The sequence below is a fragment of the Planococcus citri genome, chromosome 1 (genome assembly GCF_950023065.1).
Source record: "Planococcus citri chromosome 1, ihPlaCitr1.1, whole genome shotgun sequence".
Taxonomy (NCBI): Eukaryota; Metazoa; Arthropoda; class Insecta; order Hemiptera; family Pseudococcidae; genus Planococcus; species Planococcus citri.
Window position 1 is genome coordinate 20618973 of NC_088677.1, and position 23400 is coordinate 20642372.

The 23400-nt window shown below is 32.8% G+C and overlaps 1 protein-coding gene across 1 annotated transcript in view; it reads right to left on the reverse strand.

Annotated features, from left to right (window-relative positions):
- Window positions 1-1888: 1888 nt before the first annotated feature.
- LOC135849793 (X-linked interleukin-1 receptor accessory protein-like 2) overlaps window positions 1889-23400 on the reverse strand; it is a 35479-nt gene continuing 13967 nt past the window's right edge. The window contains exons 2-9 of the mRNA XM_065370381.1: window positions 16120-16304; window positions 9324-9425; window positions 9030-9144; window positions 8757-8890; window positions 8491-8628; window positions 7873-8007; window positions 7599-7753; window positions 1889-2568 (exon numbers count right to left, since the gene is read on the reverse strand). Coding sequence (XP_065226453.1) covers window positions 2350-2568; window positions 7599-7753; window positions 7873-8007; window positions 8491-8628; window positions 8757-8890; window positions 9030-9144; window positions 9324-9425; window positions 16120-16304 — 1183 coding nt within the window. The 3' untranslated portion in view covers window positions 1889-2349. The remainder of the gene's footprint in view (window positions 2569-7598; window positions 7754-7872; window positions 8008-8490; window positions 8629-8756; window positions 8891-9029; window positions 9145-9323; window positions 9426-16119; window positions 16305-23400) is intronic.

The following is a 23400-nucleotide window of genomic DNA, read 5'->3' on the forward strand; positions in this document are numbered from 1 at the left end:
TACGAACAAATAATGAAATATTTGAATAAAATTACTTTCATCGCATTCCAATTTTTTTCGTTTTTAGTAGGGATCTATCTTTTTTTTTTTTTTTTGACGAATTACCTAATTCATCTGATATTTGATTACCTACGAGTTGTTCCTATAATAGCAAAAGTAAACGTAGCATTTTCAAAAATTATGCCATTCATCGTTAGTAGGTACAATAAAATTGGATTTTTCAACACCTTTTGCAGGTTTACCTATAGGTATTGTTGAAGAATACCAAAATATAACCCTTTCTTTCCTCCTCTTGAAAAACTTTCAAATTGAAAAAAAAATACATAGGTAAGGTAGTTTGAAAAAGGCCGCCATTCAATATAATTTTCATACACGAGTATTCGTCTCAGCGTTTTTCTCAACGTTCCTAGCTTGTTGGACAAACATTCCGATCATTTTTTCTAAATTAACATCTCTTTTGGAATTCAAAAACAACATTTTCCCATAAATCATCACCGCTTGGCCCATAAAATCGTCGATTACAGGTTTGTACGACTCGTGTAAGGCTGGTATCACGACTGATAAATTTTCGCTGATCACGTTGCTGGCTTCCGAGTCCTCCATGAGATTATCTATTTTAACATTGACGCTGCCTAAGGTTTGATTCCAAGCTATTTTACTAGGTACGGTGTATCCTTGATTGGTTTTCTCCAACGTGACGTTGAGACGAACTTTAAAATCGTTCAACTGAACGGCGAAGCTGCCATTGCCGTAGACGCTGAAGGAGTGACGATCGAAATGTAAAGTCATATTGTATAATCCTGCGATGGATAAAGAAGGAAATGTTATGCCCAGTTCGACGTACGAATCGTCATTCGAAGTAAAAACGTGATTCAAGGTGGCGTTTTTCAAATTCGATACGCTCAGTGTTTCGATAAATCCTTCGGTTCTGCAAATAACAATAATTTCATCGGTGATTCGATTCCAAAATATGAAAGAGTTTCGTTCATTAAATCGTAGGCTTACTCGTACCTTACGATATCTGGTATGTTGTAGTTCATGGTTGATCGTTTGATCAGCATAGGATCGTCGACGATTTGTACAAAACCATTGAAAGCCGAAACGATCGCATCTTTGCTCAATTTACGATACGTTTCGGTTTCTTCGTTCGCGACATTATTCGTCGAATTGTGAATGAATTCTGTATTTAAAATGAGCGAAATTAGCGTCTAAAAAAGAACATTTTTCAAATGGAATTTAGTAGGTACTTACTTCCTAAATTTGTGTCCAAAACAAAAGCTTCGCAAATAAAATTCGTTTGAAATATTACGCTAATAAACGCGAACAAATAGGTATTTAAGATGTTCATTGTAACTTGCATAACTTATAGCTAGAATAAATAATACGAGCGAAACGTTTCAACTTTCGAACCGGAACTTTGGAACACACAAGCAATAGCCAGCAGTAAAATCACCAACTGATAGATTGTACGAATGAAAAAATGACTAATTAACTTACGAGAAAAAACAATATTTTTGTAGCGACGACGTTTGAACAGCTATATCGTCACGTTGCATCGTTTGCGTACCTAATTACGATATGATAATTTACTCGCGTAAAAATTCAACACTTTATAGGTACGATAAGCAAAATGTTTATACCAGATGTCTTAATCTGGTAAATGCAACACATTTTTCCGAGCATTTAGATTATTGAAAGATTATCAGAGCTTAACAGTTGATGAAAAATACCCCGAAGAAAATAAACTCGCCACAGATTTTTGCAACTCTTAAAATTCCATAATGTTTTACTCGTTGTTAGAAAGATATTTCAACTTGTGATGAAATTTTTAAACCGGAACAATCAATCCTAATAGGTAAATAATACCACAAAATACAACATTAGAAAGTAGTATTGACAAATTTTAATGTAGGCACATGAACAGAACAAAAAATATCACAATTTTAATCGCGTAGAAAGAATAATTTTAAAATAATAGGTAATTACTTACGTAAGTACACATATAGAAGAAAAAAAAATCAGTCTCAATGTGAAATATTTAAGTATGCTTTTTAAAATACTCACACAAATAAAAAATAATATACAATAGACTGGCTAAAATAACAGCCTTTGTACTTACATGTAGGTATAACAAACATATACAACACAGGTAATAAGTCTAGGTATGTAGGTACAAAGGAGACTACAAAAGTTTTGTACCAGACTCACTATGACCAATCGAATACATATTATAATAAATGCATCACAAGTAACATTGTAAGGACGAATAAGTAAATAAAAATAAGATACATATTAAGGTAAGTATAAGTAACTCAGTAAGTATACAACACTACAGAGGAGTACAAAATTTCACAGCATGTATACGCTCGCTGCGTTTTTATCATTTACGGTAGAGTAACGTTTAGAATTAATGGTACTGAAAATTTTCTTATTCGTAGACAAATGCAGCCTTAAGAAATGCCACAGTCTGCTCCAGTCTTCTTTTTTGGCCGAAACTTGTACAAAAGTCAGTCGTTTCGCGAATTTGGTCAATTCCGCTTGGTATAATTTTTCATCGGTATCGTTTTCCTGTAAATTACGATACAAAGTTGGTGAACAACAGTTTGAAAAAGCAAGAAATGAAAACAACTTTAACACATCGCATAAAATTTACAAAGGGTATTCCCATGTAAGATAGGTGAAATGGTCCTGTTCCCAGAGACATTGAGTTGGAAAATTATGATAGATTATTGTTGAGTATCTCCAAAAAAAAAAAAAAAAAAAAAAAACATTCAAGCGGAATTAAACCTTTGGGCAGAATAGCCAAAAAACATGTTTTTTGCCATTGTAATCATGAGTTCTGCGAATAAAAAAATTCCAAAAAAATTCTAATCGAGATCAGAGCAATTCAGTTACAATTCTCACATTCTTTTCAATTTTAACAAGTTTCCACACTGCTCGGTGAAAAAAAATCCTTCAAAATTAAAATATCGCAAGTCAAACCTACAAAAAGTTACCAAGAATGGGCAAATTACCCAAAAATTGGTTCAAAAGCCCAACTCAAAATCAGTAACTGCAGAAAGTACAGATTCTATTTCAATTAATTTCAATTTTCAAAAACTTTAACAAAATCTTTCTCAAATGCAAAAAGTACCATAAACACGTGCCCTACAAACCTTATCACAATTCAAAAACTTTGAAAAAAATCCCAAAAATGTACTAACAAATCATCTAAAATTCGTTCTAGATCATCACATTATTGTCCCAAAATCGAGATGTAATTTACGCGATTATAAAAAATCAGCTCAACATCTCATGAAAGTGAATGAAAAAAAGTGATTCCAAAAACTGCCGAATGATAAATTATACAATTTATATTTTTCAATGGAAATTAATAATCATAAAAAATGTCGACCAAAATTAACCCATCAAGAGGGACAAATCGTTTGAAAAATTAATTTTTTAGCATTTTTGAAGGTCTTTTACCCATACTAAATACTTATTCTTTAAGAAAAATGTACGTTGTATATTTTATCTATAGTTGTGATAAACATAGGTATCATTTTTTATTTACAAGTATAATAGCACATTTTTTTCAAGTCAGAATTTTTCTATTTTTAAAGAGAACTAGAAAAAATGATAAAACAGGAAATCGAGAGGAAAAAATGTACAAAATTACAAAGATTGATTTTAAAAAAAAAATAGATTTTTTAGACAAATTCTGACAAATGTTAGGACTTTTTGACAATTTTTGCAAAAGCTGTACTTTCAGAGTATTTTGGCTAAAAACAAGATTTTTTTGACCAATTCGACATAAAACAGAATTCCTTGGATAACTTGTCAAAAAATGGTCTTCATTGCCAACAATATTTCGTCAAAAAAGTAGAATTTGTTGACAATTTTGACAAAAAGCAGGAGTTTTGAAATTTTGGCTAAAAGCAGCAAATTAAATTTTTTACAATAATTTATTCATTTTGACCAAAAAAGGTTTTTTTTTTAATAACTACGAAAAAAAATTGACAATGATTTGGCAAAAAACAGGACTTTGTAGGATAATTTTGGCAACAGGATTGTTTGAACATATTGGAAAAAAGCAGGAGTTTTTTTTGACAATTTTTACAAAAATTTGGAATTTTTTATAATTTTTACAAAAAAAGGACCTTCTTTACAATTTTGACATAAACGAGATTTTTTTTGACAATTTAGGCAAAAACAGAATTTTGTCAAAAAAGTAGAACTTGCTGACAATTTTGACAAAAAGCAGGAGATTTGAAAATTTTGGTCAAAAAACATAAGTTTTTTTTACAGCAATTTATTTTTTTTGAAAAAAAATAATTTTTTTTTGATAATTACGAAATGACTAAATTATCAATTATGACAATGATTTGGCAAAAAAAAGGACTTTTTAGCATAATTTCGGCAAAAGCAAGAATTTTTTTGCTAATTTTGGCAACAGGATTTTTTGAATATTTTGGCAAAAAGCAAGAGTTTTTTTTGGCAATTTTTACAAAAGTTTGAAATTTCTTATATGTAATATTTTTACAAAAGTTCAGAAATTTTCACAATTTTATTGACCCAAATGGGGTTTTTTCACAATTTAGGCAAAAACAGAACTTTGCACACAATTCTGGCAAAAAACATGACAAGGACTTTTAAGGGATAATTTTGGCAAAATCAGGAATTTTCAAAATTTTGGCAACTAACAAAGTTTTTTGGTCATTTCTACACAAAATATTCGGACTTTTTTGATAAAGTCAAAAACAAAAAAAAAGGTAAGTATTTTTTGACAATTTTGGCAAAAAACAGGACTTTTTTGACAATTTTTACAAAAGTTGGGAAATTTTCATAATTTTGACATAAAAGAGAATTTTTTAAAAAAATTTAGGCAAAAACAGTACTTTGCAGATAATTCTGGCAAAAAACATAACAAGGACGTCCAAGGATAATTTTGGCAAAATCAGGAATTTTCAAAATTTTGGCAACTAAAAAAGTTTTTTGGTCATTTTTGCACAAAATATTCGGATTTTTTTGATAAAGTCAAAAACAAAAAAAGGTATTATTTGATAATTTTGGCAAAAAACGGGGCTTTTTTTGACAATTTTTACAAAAGTTGGGAAATTTTCATCATTTTGACATAAACGAGTTTTTTTTAACAATTCAGGCAAAAACAGAAATTAGCAGACAATTCTGGAAAAAAACAACAAGGACTTCTAAGGATAATTTTGGAAAAATCAGGAATTTTCGAAATTTTGATACCTAAAAAAGTTTTTTGGGTAATTTTTGGAAAAAATATTCGAACTTTTTTAATAAAGTCAAAAACAAAAAAAAAGGTATTTGTTGGGTCATTCCACGTCAATCGGACCAAGAAGTGGTAGGTGGGTTCGCCGATTTTCTTGAAATTTTTCCTGTGGAAAGACCTTCCAAAGGGATGACCAATGGCGCAAATCGCAGCCCTCTAGCCCATTTTTAACGGCAGCCAGGGGGTGTCAAAGTTTTCAGTGATCCTAAAATACCATCCATTTCAGCAGCGGATTACTCGATAACCGCGATACCTATCAAAATGGAACTTTTTCCGATAGTTAGGGGTTTTGAAAGGCTTTTTGGTGATATCATAAAAATCAGTGTTGCCACTTTTTTTCGTACAAAAAATTAGCTGAAAAAGTTTCAAAACGTAGTTTTTATATCGTTCCGACTCTCAAAAATTCTGAAAAAAATATATTATGGACAAGTGTTCATGCTGAACAACATATTAAAAAATTGGGATGGTAACTTGGCACAAAGTCGATTTAATAAAATTTAAAGTTTGCGAAAAAATGCGATTTTTTTATTTAAAACATGAAAACAAGTTTTGATAGGTAAAGTTGACCCATTTGACCCCTATTTTTACGTATCTGTTGAAAAAGTTGAAAAAACCCTTTCACTCGATGAAATAAACTCCTCACAAGAAAATCAAAATTCGAAAAAATTCAATTTTCAATTTAAAACATCAAAAAAAGTTTAAATTTATTCAGTTGTCTTATTTTGACCTCTTTCTGACGTATTTCATGAAAAAGTTGATAAAAATTACACTCACAACAAAAAAATAAAAATTCGTTCATTTTTTGAATCATTTCGAATTTTGATTTTTTTGTGAGGAGTTCATTTCATCGAGTGAAAGGGTTTTTTCAACTTTTTCAACAGATACGTAAAAATAGGGGTCAAATGGGTCAACTTCACCTATCAAAACTTGTTTTCATGTTTTAAATACAAAAATCGCATTTTTTCGCAAACTTTAAATTTTATTAAATCGACTTTGTGCCAAGTTACCATCCCAATTTTTTAATATGTTGTTCAGCATGAACACTTGTCCATAATATATTTTTTTCAAAATTTTTGAGAGTCGGAACGATATGAAAACTACGTTTTGAAACTTTTTTAGCTGATTTTTTGTACGAAAAAAAGTGGCAACACTGATTTTTATGATATCACCAAAAAGCCTTTCAAAACCCCTAACTATCGGAAAAAGTTCCATTTTGATAGGTATCGCGGTTATCGAGTAATCCACTGCTGAAATGGATGGTATTTTAGGATCACTGAAAACTTTGACACCCCCTGGCTGCCGTTAAAAATGGGCTAGAGAGCTGAGATTTGCGCCATTGGTCATCCCTTTGGAAGGTCTTTCCACAGGAAAACTTTCAAAAAAATCGGCGAACCCACCTACCACTTCTTGGTCCGATTGACGTGGAATGACCCTGTTGACAATTTTGGCAAGAAAAAAGACTTTTTTTGACAATTTTTACAAAAGTTGGGATTCTTTTAGGTATAATTTTTTCAAAAAAGAAACTTCTGTATAATTTTGGTAAAAATGAGACTTTTTTTTGACAATTATTCTGGCGATAAGATTTTTTGAACATTTTGTCAAAAACACATGTGTTTTTTGGCCATTTTTATAAAAAATTGGAATTTTTCAATATTTTTGGCAAACATGGGAATTTTTGAAATTTTGGCCAACAACAGTGCTTTTTTGACTATTTCGACCAAAAGTTGAGATTTTTCAATAATATTGACAAAAACGAGACTTTTGTGATAATTTTGGCAATAGCAGGTTTTTTTTTTGGCAAGATGAGCGTTTTGACATCCTTTCGAAAACGTTTTATAGGATACGCGTATTTTTTAGGATTTTTGCAAATATGAGCCTTTTGCAGACAAAATTTTAATTTTATGGATTGGTAGGAACTTCGGAAGAAAGTACCTTACTTATAAAAAGACATATTTCGGCGAAAATAGTTTTAGTGCCCAATCCTTCAATCCAGAGCTGTGGCGGTTCAAAGTTTTCTTTTGTTAATTTTACCCCCACCACTATGATAAAATTTTTTGAAAAAAAAATCGTGTTGAAAGGCCCAGGCTTTCCTTACACATTCCGCGTGATACCAGAATTTTCTCCCCACTACTCATGGATACAGAATTTTTATAAAAAACACGTTGTGGCTTCACTGTTCGAGGAGGGATGGGGGGGGGGTCGAGGGTCGGAAATTCCGCTCGAAAATTTTTTTTGGAGGTACCCATACCCAACAATAATACATCATAATTTTCATATAAGTTTGGATTTTTGAGGAATTTAAAAACACCCAATTTCGTACCTGCACAATTAGACAAATCACTTTGTTATGCAAATTGGAAGCTGTAAGCAAGTTCTGAGAAAATTGTTCTCTATCTTGGTTGTGACGCGGACTGGGTAGCACCAGTAGAAGACATCTGCTCGCTGCGATCCTCGTTCGGCATTCCATATCTATAGCTAAATGCAGTGAAAAATATTTTTTTAAAAATGCTCGAGTTCTTAGAATCTAAACCACCAATATAGTTACTATACATATAGTAGTTATTATTTTAATTATTATCAAAGTAGGAACTCACCGACATCATTTCGCAAAAGTTGCGAACTCAACGCGTAGTCGTGCACATTATTTAGAGCAGGTATCAAAACATCGCTCACGAACTGTACTTCTTGCATTTCGTATAAAATAAAAACATCGTAATCTTTGTTGTCGTCTGCAAAAAAAAAAGAAAAAAAGAACCCGATTAAAATAAAAATCAAAAAATCATATCAATTGATATACTGTATAGTAGAGTTAGAGTAGGTCAACCTATAACTCAGATGTACCCTGTACTTATGTTAAACCTCATACAGAAAATATAAATAAGCAAGCTCCAGAAGTCCTGTAGAATGTGCACAAATTTTAGACCATTGACCGCACGAACCAGTTGTTCTTGAAAGCCGTATGTAGGCGTAGTTACTTATTTTGAGAAAGATATTGAGTAATCTAATCTCACCTTTTTGATAGAGGTACGACGTACGATGACTGGGCGCATTCTTATGTAAGTACAGAGTTCTTAGGCGCACTCGAGACTAATCGATAGGTACTCTACAGGACGTCTGGATAAGTGCCCATACGCACACGTACATTTTATTGCATTAATTCTCAACATATCACATGCGAAAAATATATAGTTGCACGCTAAAGTCGTACTTACCGTATTTCTCAAAAGTCGTGTACTGTCGCATACACGCTCGAATATCGTAGACATATTTGCGACAAAATAAATAAATAACAGCGCCCAATACCACGAATGATACGCAAATCGCCAAATACACAACTAATCTGCCTGAGTCTGCAAAAAAAAAAAAAGAATAGAAGATAATTGATGGACGGGTGACCGTTAAGTACTTACAGCACCATAATGTACTCGTATTATAAATTAGCAATCACAAAGGTATTTGAAATTGAATGACTACTCACCAGTGTCAATAAGTTTGGTGCGTACTTGAGTAATTTGATCGGCAGCATTACTAACTGAGCACACATACTCGCCCAAATCAGTATCTTTCACGTTGTCAGTAACCAAATACAATCCCAAAGTTAGGCCATCGTCTCTGCAAAGTGCAAAGTAAATAATATAGGTAAGTGTAATACGTAAACCACCGTTAGTTTTTTTTATTTGAAATTCTTAGGTATTTCAAGCCTCTCCTCTCTCATTCAGTATTTCGTTTTGATAAATACTCGACAACTTACTTCACGATTTTATCGAGCTGCCATTGAGAATTATTCGACATAGATGAGAACGTGTCATTCACTCCTACTTTGAACCAATTAATCTTGTTCTGGGCATCGGGTAAATCAATTTTTCCTAATACAGGACATAACGCATCGTGATTATTGATGAAAAATAAAATCGTCTATTCTCTAAAGTAGATAGATAGGTGTAAGCTCATAGACATGAAAATGCTGACAGAGAATAGCTACTATTTTTGTCATTACTCAGCAATTAACGTAGGTATTTTATCCAAACAGGAGAATGATACTTACCAACGAAAGCTTCGCAGTACAATCGGAGGCCAGAACCAGTATGAACGGCCAAATTGCGAGGTTCGATAAACGTATGCATTGGCATTCCAGAGTATCCGCTATCTACATAAACGCAAAAAATAAGGGAAAAAAACATGAGATATCGATCAAATTTTTAATAGCAACGAGTAGAAATATTTAGCTAGTCGAGAGAAACAATTTTAGGCCAAAAGCGAAACTTCAACAATTGTAGTAAAACGAAGAGCCTTTTGGAATTTCTGACAAAAAAGCAAAACTTTTGACAATTTTTAGAAAAAATTTAGATTTTTCGGTTTTTTACGAAAAAAATCACAATTTATAGCCATTTTAATGAAACTCAAAAAATGTTGTCAATTTTCAAAGTGCGAGAATTTTTGACAGGTAATGGATAAGTAAGGGAAAAAAAAGAAAAAACCACACAAACGTGATTTTTCGGGAATTATTGGAATGTTTGTAAAATACACTCAATGAAAATTCAAGTCAAAAAGCAAGACTTTGAAAACTGATGCAAAAATCAGCCCATCTAATAAAAAGTAACTATATGTGCCAAAAAAACATTTTCCCCCAATTTTTGAAGTTGTGCCAGACATTACAATGCCTCTTTTTTTTTTTAGAAAAAGTAACTTTAGTGACTTTCAGCAGTGAAAAAAGTGACCAATTTTTTTATTCCAGCGAATGAGGAGGACAAAAAATCGAAATTTTTTTACTTTTGAAATTTTATAATTTGAATGATGTTTTTTTGAAGGAAGTTGATTTTGAAAATGAACACAGAAAAGGCCAAAGCGAGGGCGAAATCTCTTGAAAATTTATATCTTGAGAGGCATAAAAACAATGTTATTTGTGAGGAGTTGATTTTTTGGATTTAAAGCTTGATTTAAAAAAAAATTTCCATTTTGATTTCGAAAAAGTAAAGAAAACAAGCCCGAGCGAAGCGAGGGCAAAAGCTTTCGAAAATTGGTGTTTCGTTGAAAAGTACTTTGTGTTTTTAAAATTTATAAATTGTTTAGTGAAAAAAATTCGCATAAAATCCTTTGGAAATGAGCAAAAAAATAATAATTTGGATAAAAAATGATTTGTCTCATTAAAAAAAAAAATCAAAAAAGTGACTTATTTGGAAGAAAAGTAACCAAAAGTGACATTTTGTGAAAAAAGTTACAGAGTTACATTAAAAGTGACCCGCTACAATGTCTGAGTTATGCGAGACTTTTTGGAATTTTATACAAACTTTGAGAAGTTTTTGGCGAAGGAAGGCTTTTTAACCCAATTTATGATGAAACAGTGAAATTTTTTTTTAATTTTTGAAAAAAGTTACACTTTTGAAAGTTGTGAAATTTTCAACAAATTGAGCTAAAATAGCGAGAGTTTTTGACAATTTCAGCAAAAAACTGGAAATAATAGTAAGTAGATACAATGTATTGTCAAAAAAATATTATTTTTCGTAATTTTTGTGAAAAAAGTGAAACTTTTGAACAATTTGTGGAAAAAAATGAGAATTTTTGGAATTTTCTGCAAGAAACGGCAATCTTTGGCCATTTTTTTACAAAAGCGAATATTTTTGTCAATTTTTGAAAAAGGTGGAGTTTTTGAAAATTGTTGTCAAAAAACAAGATATTGACAATTTTAGCAAAACGCAAGACTTTTTAGTACCTAATTATACTTGGAGGAAGAACCCGATATGTTTTTTGCAATTATCTGAAAAAAATGATTTTTGAAATCATGTACTCATCACCTGAATTAATGCAATGAGTACTGTACAATGCGGTATATTGCGCTGTCATGTAATGGTCCAAGTTACTTGCAGAAGAAGTGCATTGTTTCATGTAGTGAGTACTTGATGGTAATGTATAGATTCCCCCCTTAGAAATTCATGCAGTCATTACTGCAAATGACTGCAGTGGTTGTTGGTTAAAAGAAATGGCATGTATTAGATACATGATTTCTCATTAATGCAGTCAACATTACATATGAGAATGGAAAATATACTGGGTGCTATTGCTAGTCAGGCATTGGGTACATTATCATTTTAGATACAGGGCTTAGTACATTAAAAAAATGTACAAAATGCATTATCTGGGACTCAGTACATTTCGTAATGTACTGAGTCCCAGATAATGTGCATTTCCAGCTTCCAACAACATAGTCTACAAGTTAATCTTGGGTGCTCTTTGGTGCAAAGTTAACGTTTTCAACATTACATATGGTGTTACTTATTGAAAATACATAGTACTTTCCTCTGTTTTCGTTGATTTTCAATCAAATTAGTGATTTTTAATGCATATTCGAGTATATTTTTTGTTGATTTTCATCATAATGTAAATTTTTCAAGTGTCTTGGTCAATTTTCTGTGAATTTTTCAAATGTATTGGTCAATTTTCTATGAGCTTTTCAAGTGTTGTGGTCAATTTTCAAAATGTAGAATGTAGTGTGAATTTTTCAAGTGTTGTAGACAATTTTCAAAATGTGGTACGGCAAAGTGAATTTTTCAAGTGTCTTGGTCAATTTACTGTGAATTTTTCAAGAGTGTTGTGGTCAATTTTCAACTTAACGCGAATGTTTCAAGTGTTTAGGTCAATTTTCTGTGAATTTTTCAAGAGTGTTGGTCAATTTTCTGTGAATTCTTCAAGAGTCTTGGTCAATTTTCTTTGTATTTTTCAAGTGTTGTGGTCAATTTTCAAAGTGTGGTACCTCGCTATGCTCGAGCTTGTTTGCTTGTCTTTCATTTAAAAATTGAAATTTTCATTTTTTTAATTACCTACCGACCAAGAATTCAAATTATAAAATTGTGAAGTCAAAAAAACATGGCTCATCACAATTTACTTCTCAAAATACAAATTTTTGAAAGCTTTTCTCAAGCTTGGCTTGGATTTCTGTATTTTTTTTTTCAAAATTAAACTTTGAGAAAAACATATCATTCCCTCACTTAAAAAATAATCGGGTACTAAGTACCTATAAAAAACGGTAGTGAATATCAGGAATCCGGGAAAATTGGGATATAACGCCATATCCGATAACTATTACCATCTCATCTGGTAACTGGACAATTTCTGATGGAATGTAACCATTGCTGCATCTGTAATGCATTCATTACATGCTTCAGGTATCCGTTGTAATGTAATAGACACCTGAAGCATGCAATGAATGCATTACCGGTTGGAAGTACTCTACTGATATTTCAATGTAATGAGTACATGATAAAGTGTGACTACGTCATCGTATACAGCAATGGTTACATTCCATCAGAAATTGCCCAGTTACCAGACAAGAAGGTAATAGTTATCGGATATGGCGTTATATCCCGATTTTCCCGGATTCCTGGTATTCACTACCGTTTTTTACACGTACTGGGTACCCGATATTTTTTTCAGTGATACATATTGTAGATTTTGCAAACTTTTTTGTTTAGGTAAAAAACAGAGACTTTTGGGTAATTTTTTGAAAAAAGTACACTTTTTTTCAGCAATGTTTTCAAAAAAGCGAGAATTTTTATGAATTTTCTGGCAAAAAGCAAGAATTTGACTATTTAACCTAAAAGCAGGACTTCCTGGTAAATTATTGGAAAAAAATTATATTTGTTCCCAATTTCTGTCGAACAAGCGAGAATTTTGGAGAAATTTGGGAAAAAATGGGGCCTGTTTGGAATTTTCTGCAAAAAAGGGCAATCTTCTGCCATTATTCTAAAAATCGTAAATTTTCCACAATTTTTGAGAAAGCGAAAATGTTTGACAATTTTTGGTCAAAAAAGCGAGACATTGAGACGATTTTTGGAAAAAAGTAAAATTTTTTTAAAGCTTTTTGCAAACGAAAAATTTTAAGCATTTTTCTAAAAAGCAAAAATTTTTGACAATTTTGGCACAAGGCCACACTTGAGAATTTAACAAAACGCGTGACTTCTTAGTTCTTGGGCACTATTCGCAAAATAGTGATACTTTTGACAATTTTAGTCAAAAAAGAGAAACATTTCAGTTATTTTTCGAAAACAAAAGAGAGCCGCTTTTTAGTAGCAAAACAGCAAAAATTTTAATTAAAAAACAAGGTTTTGAAAATTTTAACAAAAAAAAAGACTTTTTGATAATTATTGATTTAAAGAAATGACACTTTGTCGCTTCTGTATTTGCCACCCTCGTTAATATGTCTAGAAGAGCTGTTGTATAATCAGAAAATTCTGTGAGACTTGAGACTGTATCCAAAATAAGGCGATTAATCGTTTTTCACAATTCGGACAAGGTGGTCCTTAAATATGTAAATGAACAAGAAAATCGCGATTTCTTCTACTCCCAACCCTCAAAATAGTGGCCGCTGGTTAGAGATGTGCAGTCTGAAAAGTGAAAAGTACTTTTCTTTCAATGAAAAGTTGAAAAGAAAAGTTCCTACTTTTCATTTCACTTTTCAGTTTTCACTAAAAAAAGTGAGTGGCCAATCAATTTACCCATCAGAGAACAGTGACCTCATTGATGAAGTCAAATATCAAGTTTCACTCTCTCCACTCCTCCACCTTCGCAATTAAGCACCCATATATAGACACTGAATTGCATTTTGATAGATATTTTTTACAACATTTTTTTCAAAACAGAAAAACCCAAAAATGTTAGAGGCTCTAGACAGGCTAAAAACTACCACTTTTCGATCAAGTAGGTGAAAAAATATGATTTTGTTTTTTTGTGTGTTTTAGATAGGCAAAAAATCAATGTGAAGCTTTTACAGAGAGCTTTAAAATAAGACTCACGCGATTTACTTTTCACAACTTTTCACACTTTTCAATGAACTTTTCACTTTTCATTTCACTAAAATTACTTTTCTGAAAAGTGCACATCTCTACCTCTGGTGAGGAAATAATTCCCTATTTCTTATTTTGTCCATTTTTGAAAAACTCAGACTGCGCTGGGCGTCCCAATTTTTAAATTCAAATTCAATGCAAAATTCTCAAAATTCAAAAATTTCAAGTTTCAACACTTCGAAAAAGTCTTATTTTGAGTAAAATGAACTCTCATGAGGATATTAACCCCATCCTTAGAATAGCTGAAATTTGTATTTTTCATTAAATTTTAGCTATTTTAGGGGGTCTGCTTGGTTTTCAATGGAGGGGAGGGGGGGCTAAAATCGTCATGAGAGTTTATTTCACTCAAAAGAGACTTTTTAGAAAGTTTTTCGAAAATGAAAAAAATAAAAAATTAGAAATCATTTTCTCACCAGAAGTCATCACGGAGGGGGGAAGGGGGTTAGGGAGGGAGGAAAATTTCAACATCAAAAATAAGGACCACCCTAATTTGGACTCCATCAGACAAGTAGCTTTTGACCCAATCTGATAGTACTCCTCTAACACCACATCCCTCCAATTTTTCTAGCAGAATTTTGTGGTCAACCCTGTCAAAAGACTTGGACAAATCACAAAGAATTTTCAATGGACTTTTCTTATGCTGGAGACCATTCAATATCTCGTGAACAAATTTATAGATTGCACCAAATTCAAAGTATATAGGAGTCGGGGGATGTTAATTAGGTATTTCATACATATTATGTAAAAAACGAATGCCCAATGAAAATTGTAGATAGACCAAATAGTACCTACGCAGGTACATGCATAATAATGTTTGAAAACAAAAATCACATTTACGTCAATATTTTATTCTATTCAATGAAAGAAAATAAAAACCAAAGAGATGAAAGCAACGCAATCGTTCACGACAGTAGGTCTCGTAGTTGAATAGTTTGAGGTACTCGTACCTAGTGGCAGACCGTGATAGCTAATTACTTCACTGAGCCAGTAAACGACTATAAGCGGTACATCAAATACTTTACCAATACCACGCCTTAGGCTTTCGCTTATACTTCTTCGCAATCGCAATTAAACTTTGATTAGGGAAAACGACAAAACGTTCGACAGTTTGAGATTTTTGACTTTTGAACGATGACTGTGTAGCTTTAGAATTGGTATTTAAATATCTACCCAAAAGAATACGAGTACAATACAGATAAGTTTTGTGAATACAGGCTGCGTGAGCGGAGACCGCAGCGTGCAGCATCGTCATCAATCATCTTCAACTGACAGGGAATGCCTACACCTAGAAATATGGCATGGCATCACGATGTGGTATGGCTTGATGTGACGCAGCATCACGCTCTTTTTATCTAACCTAAGCGGATGAATCGCTTAATCTGGACTTGGACGTTGAGTAATGGCAGGTGGGCTTCGATATTCACACAGGTACCTAACTAAAATATGTGCATGTACAGTAGGTGAGCTAGGTAGTACATTGCACTTGTATATATTCGTTCAACGTGGGTACTATGTAATACCCACCTGCATAAGGCACTCAATTTACTCATAAAAAATGAAATCGGAAACAGGCCAAAGGTCTTGTTGAAATGTAGGTACCTACTACCTATCACGAAGGAAAGTCACCTAAAACTAGGAAGGTATCGGTAGCTTCCACGTAGCCTTGGTAAATCATTATCAAAATATCACTCGATCGTTTTAATCGTTCAAAAGGACAAAAAACTGCTACGAAAAACTTGTTCGAAATGAAGCAAAATAATTGGCTAAAAAATAGGAATGAAATTGCGTAAAATGCTTTTGATGAGTTCAATTAGGTTTAAAATCAATAACTTAGTTAGGTTTTGGAATTTCAAACAATAGGGCACAAATTGTCGAAGCTAAGCGTCTAATCTTTTGACAAGATGAGACCATTATTGGCAGTAACTGTACTAATCAATCATCATTATTCGATTTACCGAGTACTGATCAGTTAATTTATTGTAAGGGGTACGTAGAGGTACTAACCAAAAACCTTCAACGAGATTTGGTGAGTGACGCGTTGAGAATCAGCTGAAATGATAACGCAGGAATATATTCCACCATCTTCTCTGGATAAGCTTTGTACTTTGATACTTTGGTTATTGCTTTTCGCGTCGATAATAAAGTTTGAGGTTTCTTCTTTCCACGGATATGGTTTGCCTTCCTTGAACCTGATAAAAATTAGAAAAATTCGGTTACTATAATTCTTCTCAGGTCTTATTACCTACATAAGAAGTTCTATGTACTACCGTAAGCTAGGTATATTATATGCAATACACCAACACACATAAAAAATTATCCCTATTCTATTACTCAACAAGTAAAAGTTATATCATTGCATCTCTGATTAACTTATTTCTTAAAGCTGGCCAAATTCTTCTATTCAATCCTGAAGAGATTGTCGGATTTAATTAGTTGGTTCAGGAGATTAAACCCCCTTCTCAGGAAACAAAAAATGCTTACAAACTATTCTGCTCTACCAGATACAGATTTGGAACCAGCATTGCCACATTGTGCTGCTCCTCCACTTTCTCCAGAATTACAATTTAATACATTAGATTCTGCAGATTCTGAGACAAATGATAATGCTGGTAGGTAAGTAAGTATAAAATGTACTAATGTATTGTCTAGTTACAGTATACAATTTCAATGTGTGATTGTGATGAGTGATGATATAGCTTCACAGAAGCAACACAGCAACAAATTGAAAAAAGAAGATGTACCCTTTTTAATTCGCTGTACAAGGAGCACAAAAGTTTATTTGACAGCACAGTCATGAAAAACGATGCTATTTGGGGAAAAAAATAGCTGCTCATTTTCCAACACGTACTATCAACTAAGTAAAGGATCAATTCAATTTTGGCAACACTTCGTTTAATTTTTTGACACGGGTAACACTGCGTTTCTTTTTTTTCCTCAATCTAACACTTCTTACATCATGATGTAGTTTTTTTTAATAAGTATTTTATAAATTAGGTATAGTTTTTTCAAATTAAAAATTGTTTAAAAAATGAACTTTTTATTTTATTGAAATAACATGTTATGGGTCTAGCCCTAACAGCCAAATGCGCGAATTCGTTAAATGTTGATCTTTGAACTCGTTTTTTGTTTTAGAACTTTGAACTAGTGAAACACGCGGTGACTGTTAATTTTAAACTTGAACTATGGAATCCAACCTGAACTCAAATAAGCATATCATGCTGAAGCTGCAGGGTACATCAAACTATCCAGAGTGGAGATTTCAAATTAAAATCGCAGAAAGACGAATAACATCTGGTCAGAACAAGAGAAAATTGTCTGATGATATTGAGCCAAAGTTACAGACACTCGTCATTGACTCGTTATCTGATAAAACTGTCGACCATACCTATTATCCATTGTCAAACAAGCTCAACAATGTTGGAATAGCTCAAATCTATGTATGGTCCTAAAGAAGAAGATTTAGACAAGTTGCAAGCAGATTCCATGTACTTTAAAATATGATAACAGTTAAAGTATGCAAGATAATGTGAGTCGTTTCGAGTCTTTACACCAAAAAATTATCAATTTTGGTGACCACATCTCCAATGCAGCTATTTAAACCAGGTTGCAGTCAGTTTTGCTGAAACTGTTTAGCCCTATTGTGTCTGCAACATGAGTGAGCGTTCCTTTTATTGCAGGTATTCAGTGGTCAACAAGAATGGTATAGATAGTAAAGCACTTGAAGTTGGCCCATCCTTAGAATTTTCCAAGGAGCGTGTGAAGTGCAAAAAGTTTGATGATGAGGAAAAGAAAGACAAAAGAAAACTAGCTGCGGAGTGTGAAAAACCTGGCCACAGAGCAGTCAATTGTATGTCCTCATGCTCAACTGTACAAAAGGTAAAGAACTAAAGACAGTCAGAAATCAGAATTTGTTGTTGTCCTATTAGGAAATTTGATTTATGTATTATTTGCGTTAGGTAATATAAAATTAATTGTGTAATGAATCACTTTTGGTCTGTCATTCACATAGCTGAAGAAGCAGAAAAACATGGCATCACTATTTACTGCCTGCCAAGTAATACGATGCATGAGCTTCAACCCTTAGATAAACCTGTTTATCATCCTTTAGACCAGGCCCGGGATGATGAAAATGGGTAGCCATAGCCAAATACTTTCAGATAAACAGTTAAGTACAACAACTGTTTGACGACAATGACGGGGATGTCGACAAAGTAATCAATGCGTTAGGGATCGCATCTGGTAGTGAAGACGAAAATTGTGATTCTAGTGATAATGAAGGTGAAGGTAAGTAAGTGATGAAAAAAAAGTGAAAGTGTTACAAGTGTTTCTCTTTGTGCTAACAAATTTTTAAATTTTATCATTTGCAATCTACCATGCAGATGATGAGTACCTGCGGTATTATGGTATAGATTACAATTTTGACGACGATAGAATGGAAGAATTGGAGCTGATTTTTGACCAAGTTGTTGACCTTCTACTGGTTCTACCAGAGTAAGCTTTATTCCAACCGGTTTCACCAGTGCCTGAGCCTGGTATTTTGCCAGTGTGTGCTCAACGTAATGCTCAAATATCATCAGAAACTCCACCGCCAAAAATGACACAAATTTCGCCAAAAACACCACAAATTTCACCTCTTGCTCGAACCGCTACTCAAGTACACACTGTAACTACACCCCCCCTTGAACTAACTCGAAAAAGGCTGCCGATTTCCAAAGAAAATAATCTAGAAACACAACCAAAATTACCAAAGGTGGCAGCAAAGAAGGTAGAAATGAATTGGCGAAAAGATACCTATGCACAAAATGAGGAGACAACGAGTTTTAGTGGTCAATCAGCAGAGCCACCTGAAGATATTGCGAGGTTACAAACCCCATTGCAAATTTTTACGTATTTCTTTTCTAAAGAACTTATGGATCACATTGTTTTTGAAACAAACCTGTACAGCTGTCAATCTACAGGTAAACTTATATCGGCAGTGCTCCTATTGCTACAGTTCAACGATACAATAAAAAAGGGGAAAAAAAGAAGATGTGCCTTATCCAGCTATAGTTCGCGAGTATAACAAGCATATGGGTGGGGTGGATTTGATTGATTCCTTTATTGGCCGCCATAAGATAATTCAGAGATCGAAAAAATGGTACTTGAAATTTTTTTTTCATCTAGATGACGTTACAATTGTTAATTTGTGGATTATTGCTAAACGTTTGAAAGACACTGAAATGTCAAAAATTACAATTTGGCAATTCAGGGAGGATTTAGTGTGATCGTTATGTGCCACTGGCATCAAAAAGAGAACCAGTCGTCCAACTAATACCAAACAACTCGCTGAAGATCTTGAATATCTTGCCAAATTCGCGAATAATAAAACCACTCCACTGCCCACAGCTGATCAGTGAATGGACAGTGTTGCGCATTGGCACATTTATGTAAATGATCGCCGAATGTGCCAAATGAAATCTTGTAAAAATAAGTCAAATGTGCAGTGTTCAAAATGCAATGTTTATCTATGTTTTACGCGAAATCGAAATTGTTTTTTATCGTTTCATTGTGTATGATCTTTTAACGATTTTCTAACTTTTGTTTACTTATTTTAAATTTTTGTTCCTTTGTGTTTTTTTTATCAATTTAAAAAAATTTTGAATTTTTGTTCCTTTGTGTTTTTTTATCAATTTAAAAAAATAAAAGTATCTATTTAGTGTTTTGATAAAGAATTTCTCAATTTTTAGGGTAATTTTCGGAGGAGTGGTCATAAATGACCGCTAAATTTTTCGAAGTTTTCTACATAAATGGTCACATATGACCACTCCTTTATTCACATCATAACTTAGGTGTGTGGTTGATGGGATTTTCCCCCTTATTTTTCCAGTGATACTGAACAATAGAACAACCCAAAAAATTACCCCCCCCCCAACTGAAATCATGTGGTGTAGGGTTAATGCATGGAAACAAAGTGCTACTCGAGAAAATATGGCCACTGTTTTTGTTGCCACTGGTATCTGTCCATTTACTCCTTCTGCAATACCAGAAGTTGCTTTTGCACCAAGTTCCTCAACACATTTTTGTCAGAGGCGGTATTGGTAAGGACTTGTAAGCAATCTTCAAAGTGGTGGCATTAATACCCGCACTTACCTGACTACTAATGTTGAATGTTATGTATTTGATGTGTTATGTTTGTAATGTTTAATAACAATTCTTCATTTCTTTATACTGTTCATTGAATCTTATTCTATGTTTCAGACTTGTTAATCTTAATTTTGCTTTCCCAGTCAAGAAAAAAATGAAGTTAGTAGTTTTCACTGTTTCTTTCTGGCGTTTAATTTTTTTTTTATGGTTTGTTGAATCTTATTTGATGTTATGTTTGTAATGTTCAATTCTTTATTTCTTTATACCATTCACTGAATCTTATTCTATGTTTCAAACTTGTTAAACTTAATTTTGCCTTTTGTAGCAAAGAAAAAAAATTAAGTTCTTGGTTTTTGATGTTTTTTTCTAGCATTCAATTTTTTTTACCATTTTGTTGAATCTTAAGCCTTGTCCACACGAGGCCAGTTTAGTGGCTGGACAGAAACTGTCTCACAACTGGCTTCATTTATGGACAGGCAAGAAAGAAAACTTTCTCACTGTCCTGGACAGAAGAATCACAAGCCAGAAACTTTTTCATGCCAAGTTTTTCTGTCTTCTGCCCAGGCCACTTTCTCGTCACATGACCACATATTCTGTTCTGATTGGTTGATGATAAAAAATGAGAAGATGAAATATATTGATAGCATTTTTGCGAATAACTGCTTGTTGAATTTTTTAGAGCTGTGAATTTTTCATTTGGTTTGATTATATAATTAAAATGGCAAAGAATACAAAACCAACGAAACCAGTGAGGAAAACCACCTATCCGAGGTGGAGCACCTCAACGATTGAGAATTTTCTCCATGTTTTAGCTGGGTTTGAGGTTCTATGGAATCATCACATGGAAGTCAACAATTTCAACTGTTTAGCCTGTAAACTGGCCTCTTGTAAGTATTCCACTTAGATAAGTGATTATATCCTAAAAAAAAGTACAACTATAAATGACAACAATGTTGCCTTAGTTGCAAAGTAGTGTATGTCCATAATTTTTATTTTTTGTGATAGAGAAAAGGCTGCAAAATTGATGAAGAATCGCCAGTTCAATAATGCTAATTAATAATGAAACCAAGAAGGTAGTAAGTAGCCTTTCGTCTTGGAGCAACAATTTTGCTGTCATTTACAAATGAAAGTTCGGCATATTATAAAAGTAAACTTAATGTTTATAATTTTACTATTTACGATGATTTTGCTACATTATATACTCAGTTTTACAACATGACAAAATTGGCATGAAGTTCAGTGGCTTAAACTGAAGTGCATCCAAGTAAACAAAAATTCGGAGTATGTATGTCAACTATGTCAACTAAGTATACCTATACTGTATAGTGTACACTCGTATAAAGAAGAAGAAAGCGTTCTTCAGTTCAAATTCAATGAAAAAGCGTATAAACAAAGGCTTAGAAACGCGAAAACGATCGATCTTAATGAGATTGGTAAACTGCAACTTTTCAAGTTACCTACATCTGTTTCAGCCTGCAATTTCAACTAAAAAGAAGCGAGATTTATTATCTTTAATTAAAGATTGTGTGATATGTCCGGATTACAAAGAATTTTACATTAATTTGCCTGCTAAAGAAGCTGTAGACCTCAAATAGGTATATTCATCTGAGAATGAAGTTGAAGAAGAAACTCTCGAACAGGATTGGGAAATATAGATTACAAGTTATTCTATTATGTTTTATTAATGTTAAAGACAGTTTTTTGTAATTCAGTGTGTTTTTTACAGTTTTAATTTGTTTTAATCCAATAAAGTGTATGTCCAATGGGTGTTTTATTACACATTTACTTGAAAAAACATAAGTTTTTGTAAATTGTGGTATGTCCAAAATTTATGTTTTTTGGTGTGCAAATGTAGTATGTCCATCTGATTTGTAATTAACCTAAGAAAAAAAGGACACACCTTTCAAAATTATTATTCTTTTTTCTAAACCTGTTTTGGTAATATTTCAGGTAATCTAAAAAATCCATTGACATCCTCACTTGTTCATTTTTTATATGTATCTTTGAAGTTTATTATGCTACCCTGTAAAATTTGGGTTTTTGGACATACGCTACTTTGCAACTAAGGTTGCATGAAAAAGGATTTAAATGAACGTTCGTTCAAGATTTGCAGTATAACAGGGTGGGGTTTATGAATATGCGCTTCCAATCGGCCACCCTCTCAAAGTAGTATCCTCTGGTGAGAAAGTAATTCCCCAATTTTTCCCCATTTTTGAAAAACTCAGCCTGTGATGAGCCTCTTAATTTTCAAAAATTTGAAAAAATTCAACGTCAAAGCAAAATTTTTAAGATTCAAAAATGTCAAATTCCAACACTTTCAAAAAGTCTCTTTTGATTAAAATGAACTCTAATAAAGATATTAACCCCATCCCTGGAAAACCAAGTCGGTCCCCTAGAATAGCTGAAATTTGTATTTTACATTAAATTTCAGCCATTTTCAGGGGTCAGCTTGGTTCTCAATGGAGGGGGCTAAAATCTTCATAAGAGTTTATTTCTCTCAAACAAGACTTTTTAGAGATAACAGAACTTGAAATTTAAAAAATTTTACAATGAATTTGAATTTTATAAAATTTTTGAAAATTGAGGGGCCCACCTGCATTGCAGCAGAGTTTTTTGAAAGTGAAAAAAATGAAAAAAGGGAATTATGTACTTTCTTACCAGAGGTTACCACTTCTAGAGTTGAGAAGAGGGGTGTCCTTAAAATGACAGCGGTCGTTCAACAAATTCGTGTTTTTGCCTTGTTGCCACCTCCACACATGCACAAAATACCTCAAACATTCTCTAATGATAACTTTAACTTGATATTTTTTTCAGTTTTTAATCATTTTCCCTCCTTTTACTCGTAATTGCTTAAAACTTTTGAAATAAATTGTATTGGAGTTTTTATCTTCTTTTAAAGATGTTCTAAGTATTTGATGTCAAAGAAAACGACAACCAAATTACAGGATATTACATAGAACATCAATGTTCTATCAATGGGTTTTTGTACAAAGCGACTAAATACGCATTGCCGTTATTTTTTGTAGTTGTTAAAATTAATGTTAATTACATGGTCGTCGCTATGTTCATAATTCAACATGAAAACGCGGAATGTATTGCGGAGGCATTGAATATTTTGAAGGAGTGGAACCCCAACTGGGCTCTTGACTATTTCATGATCGA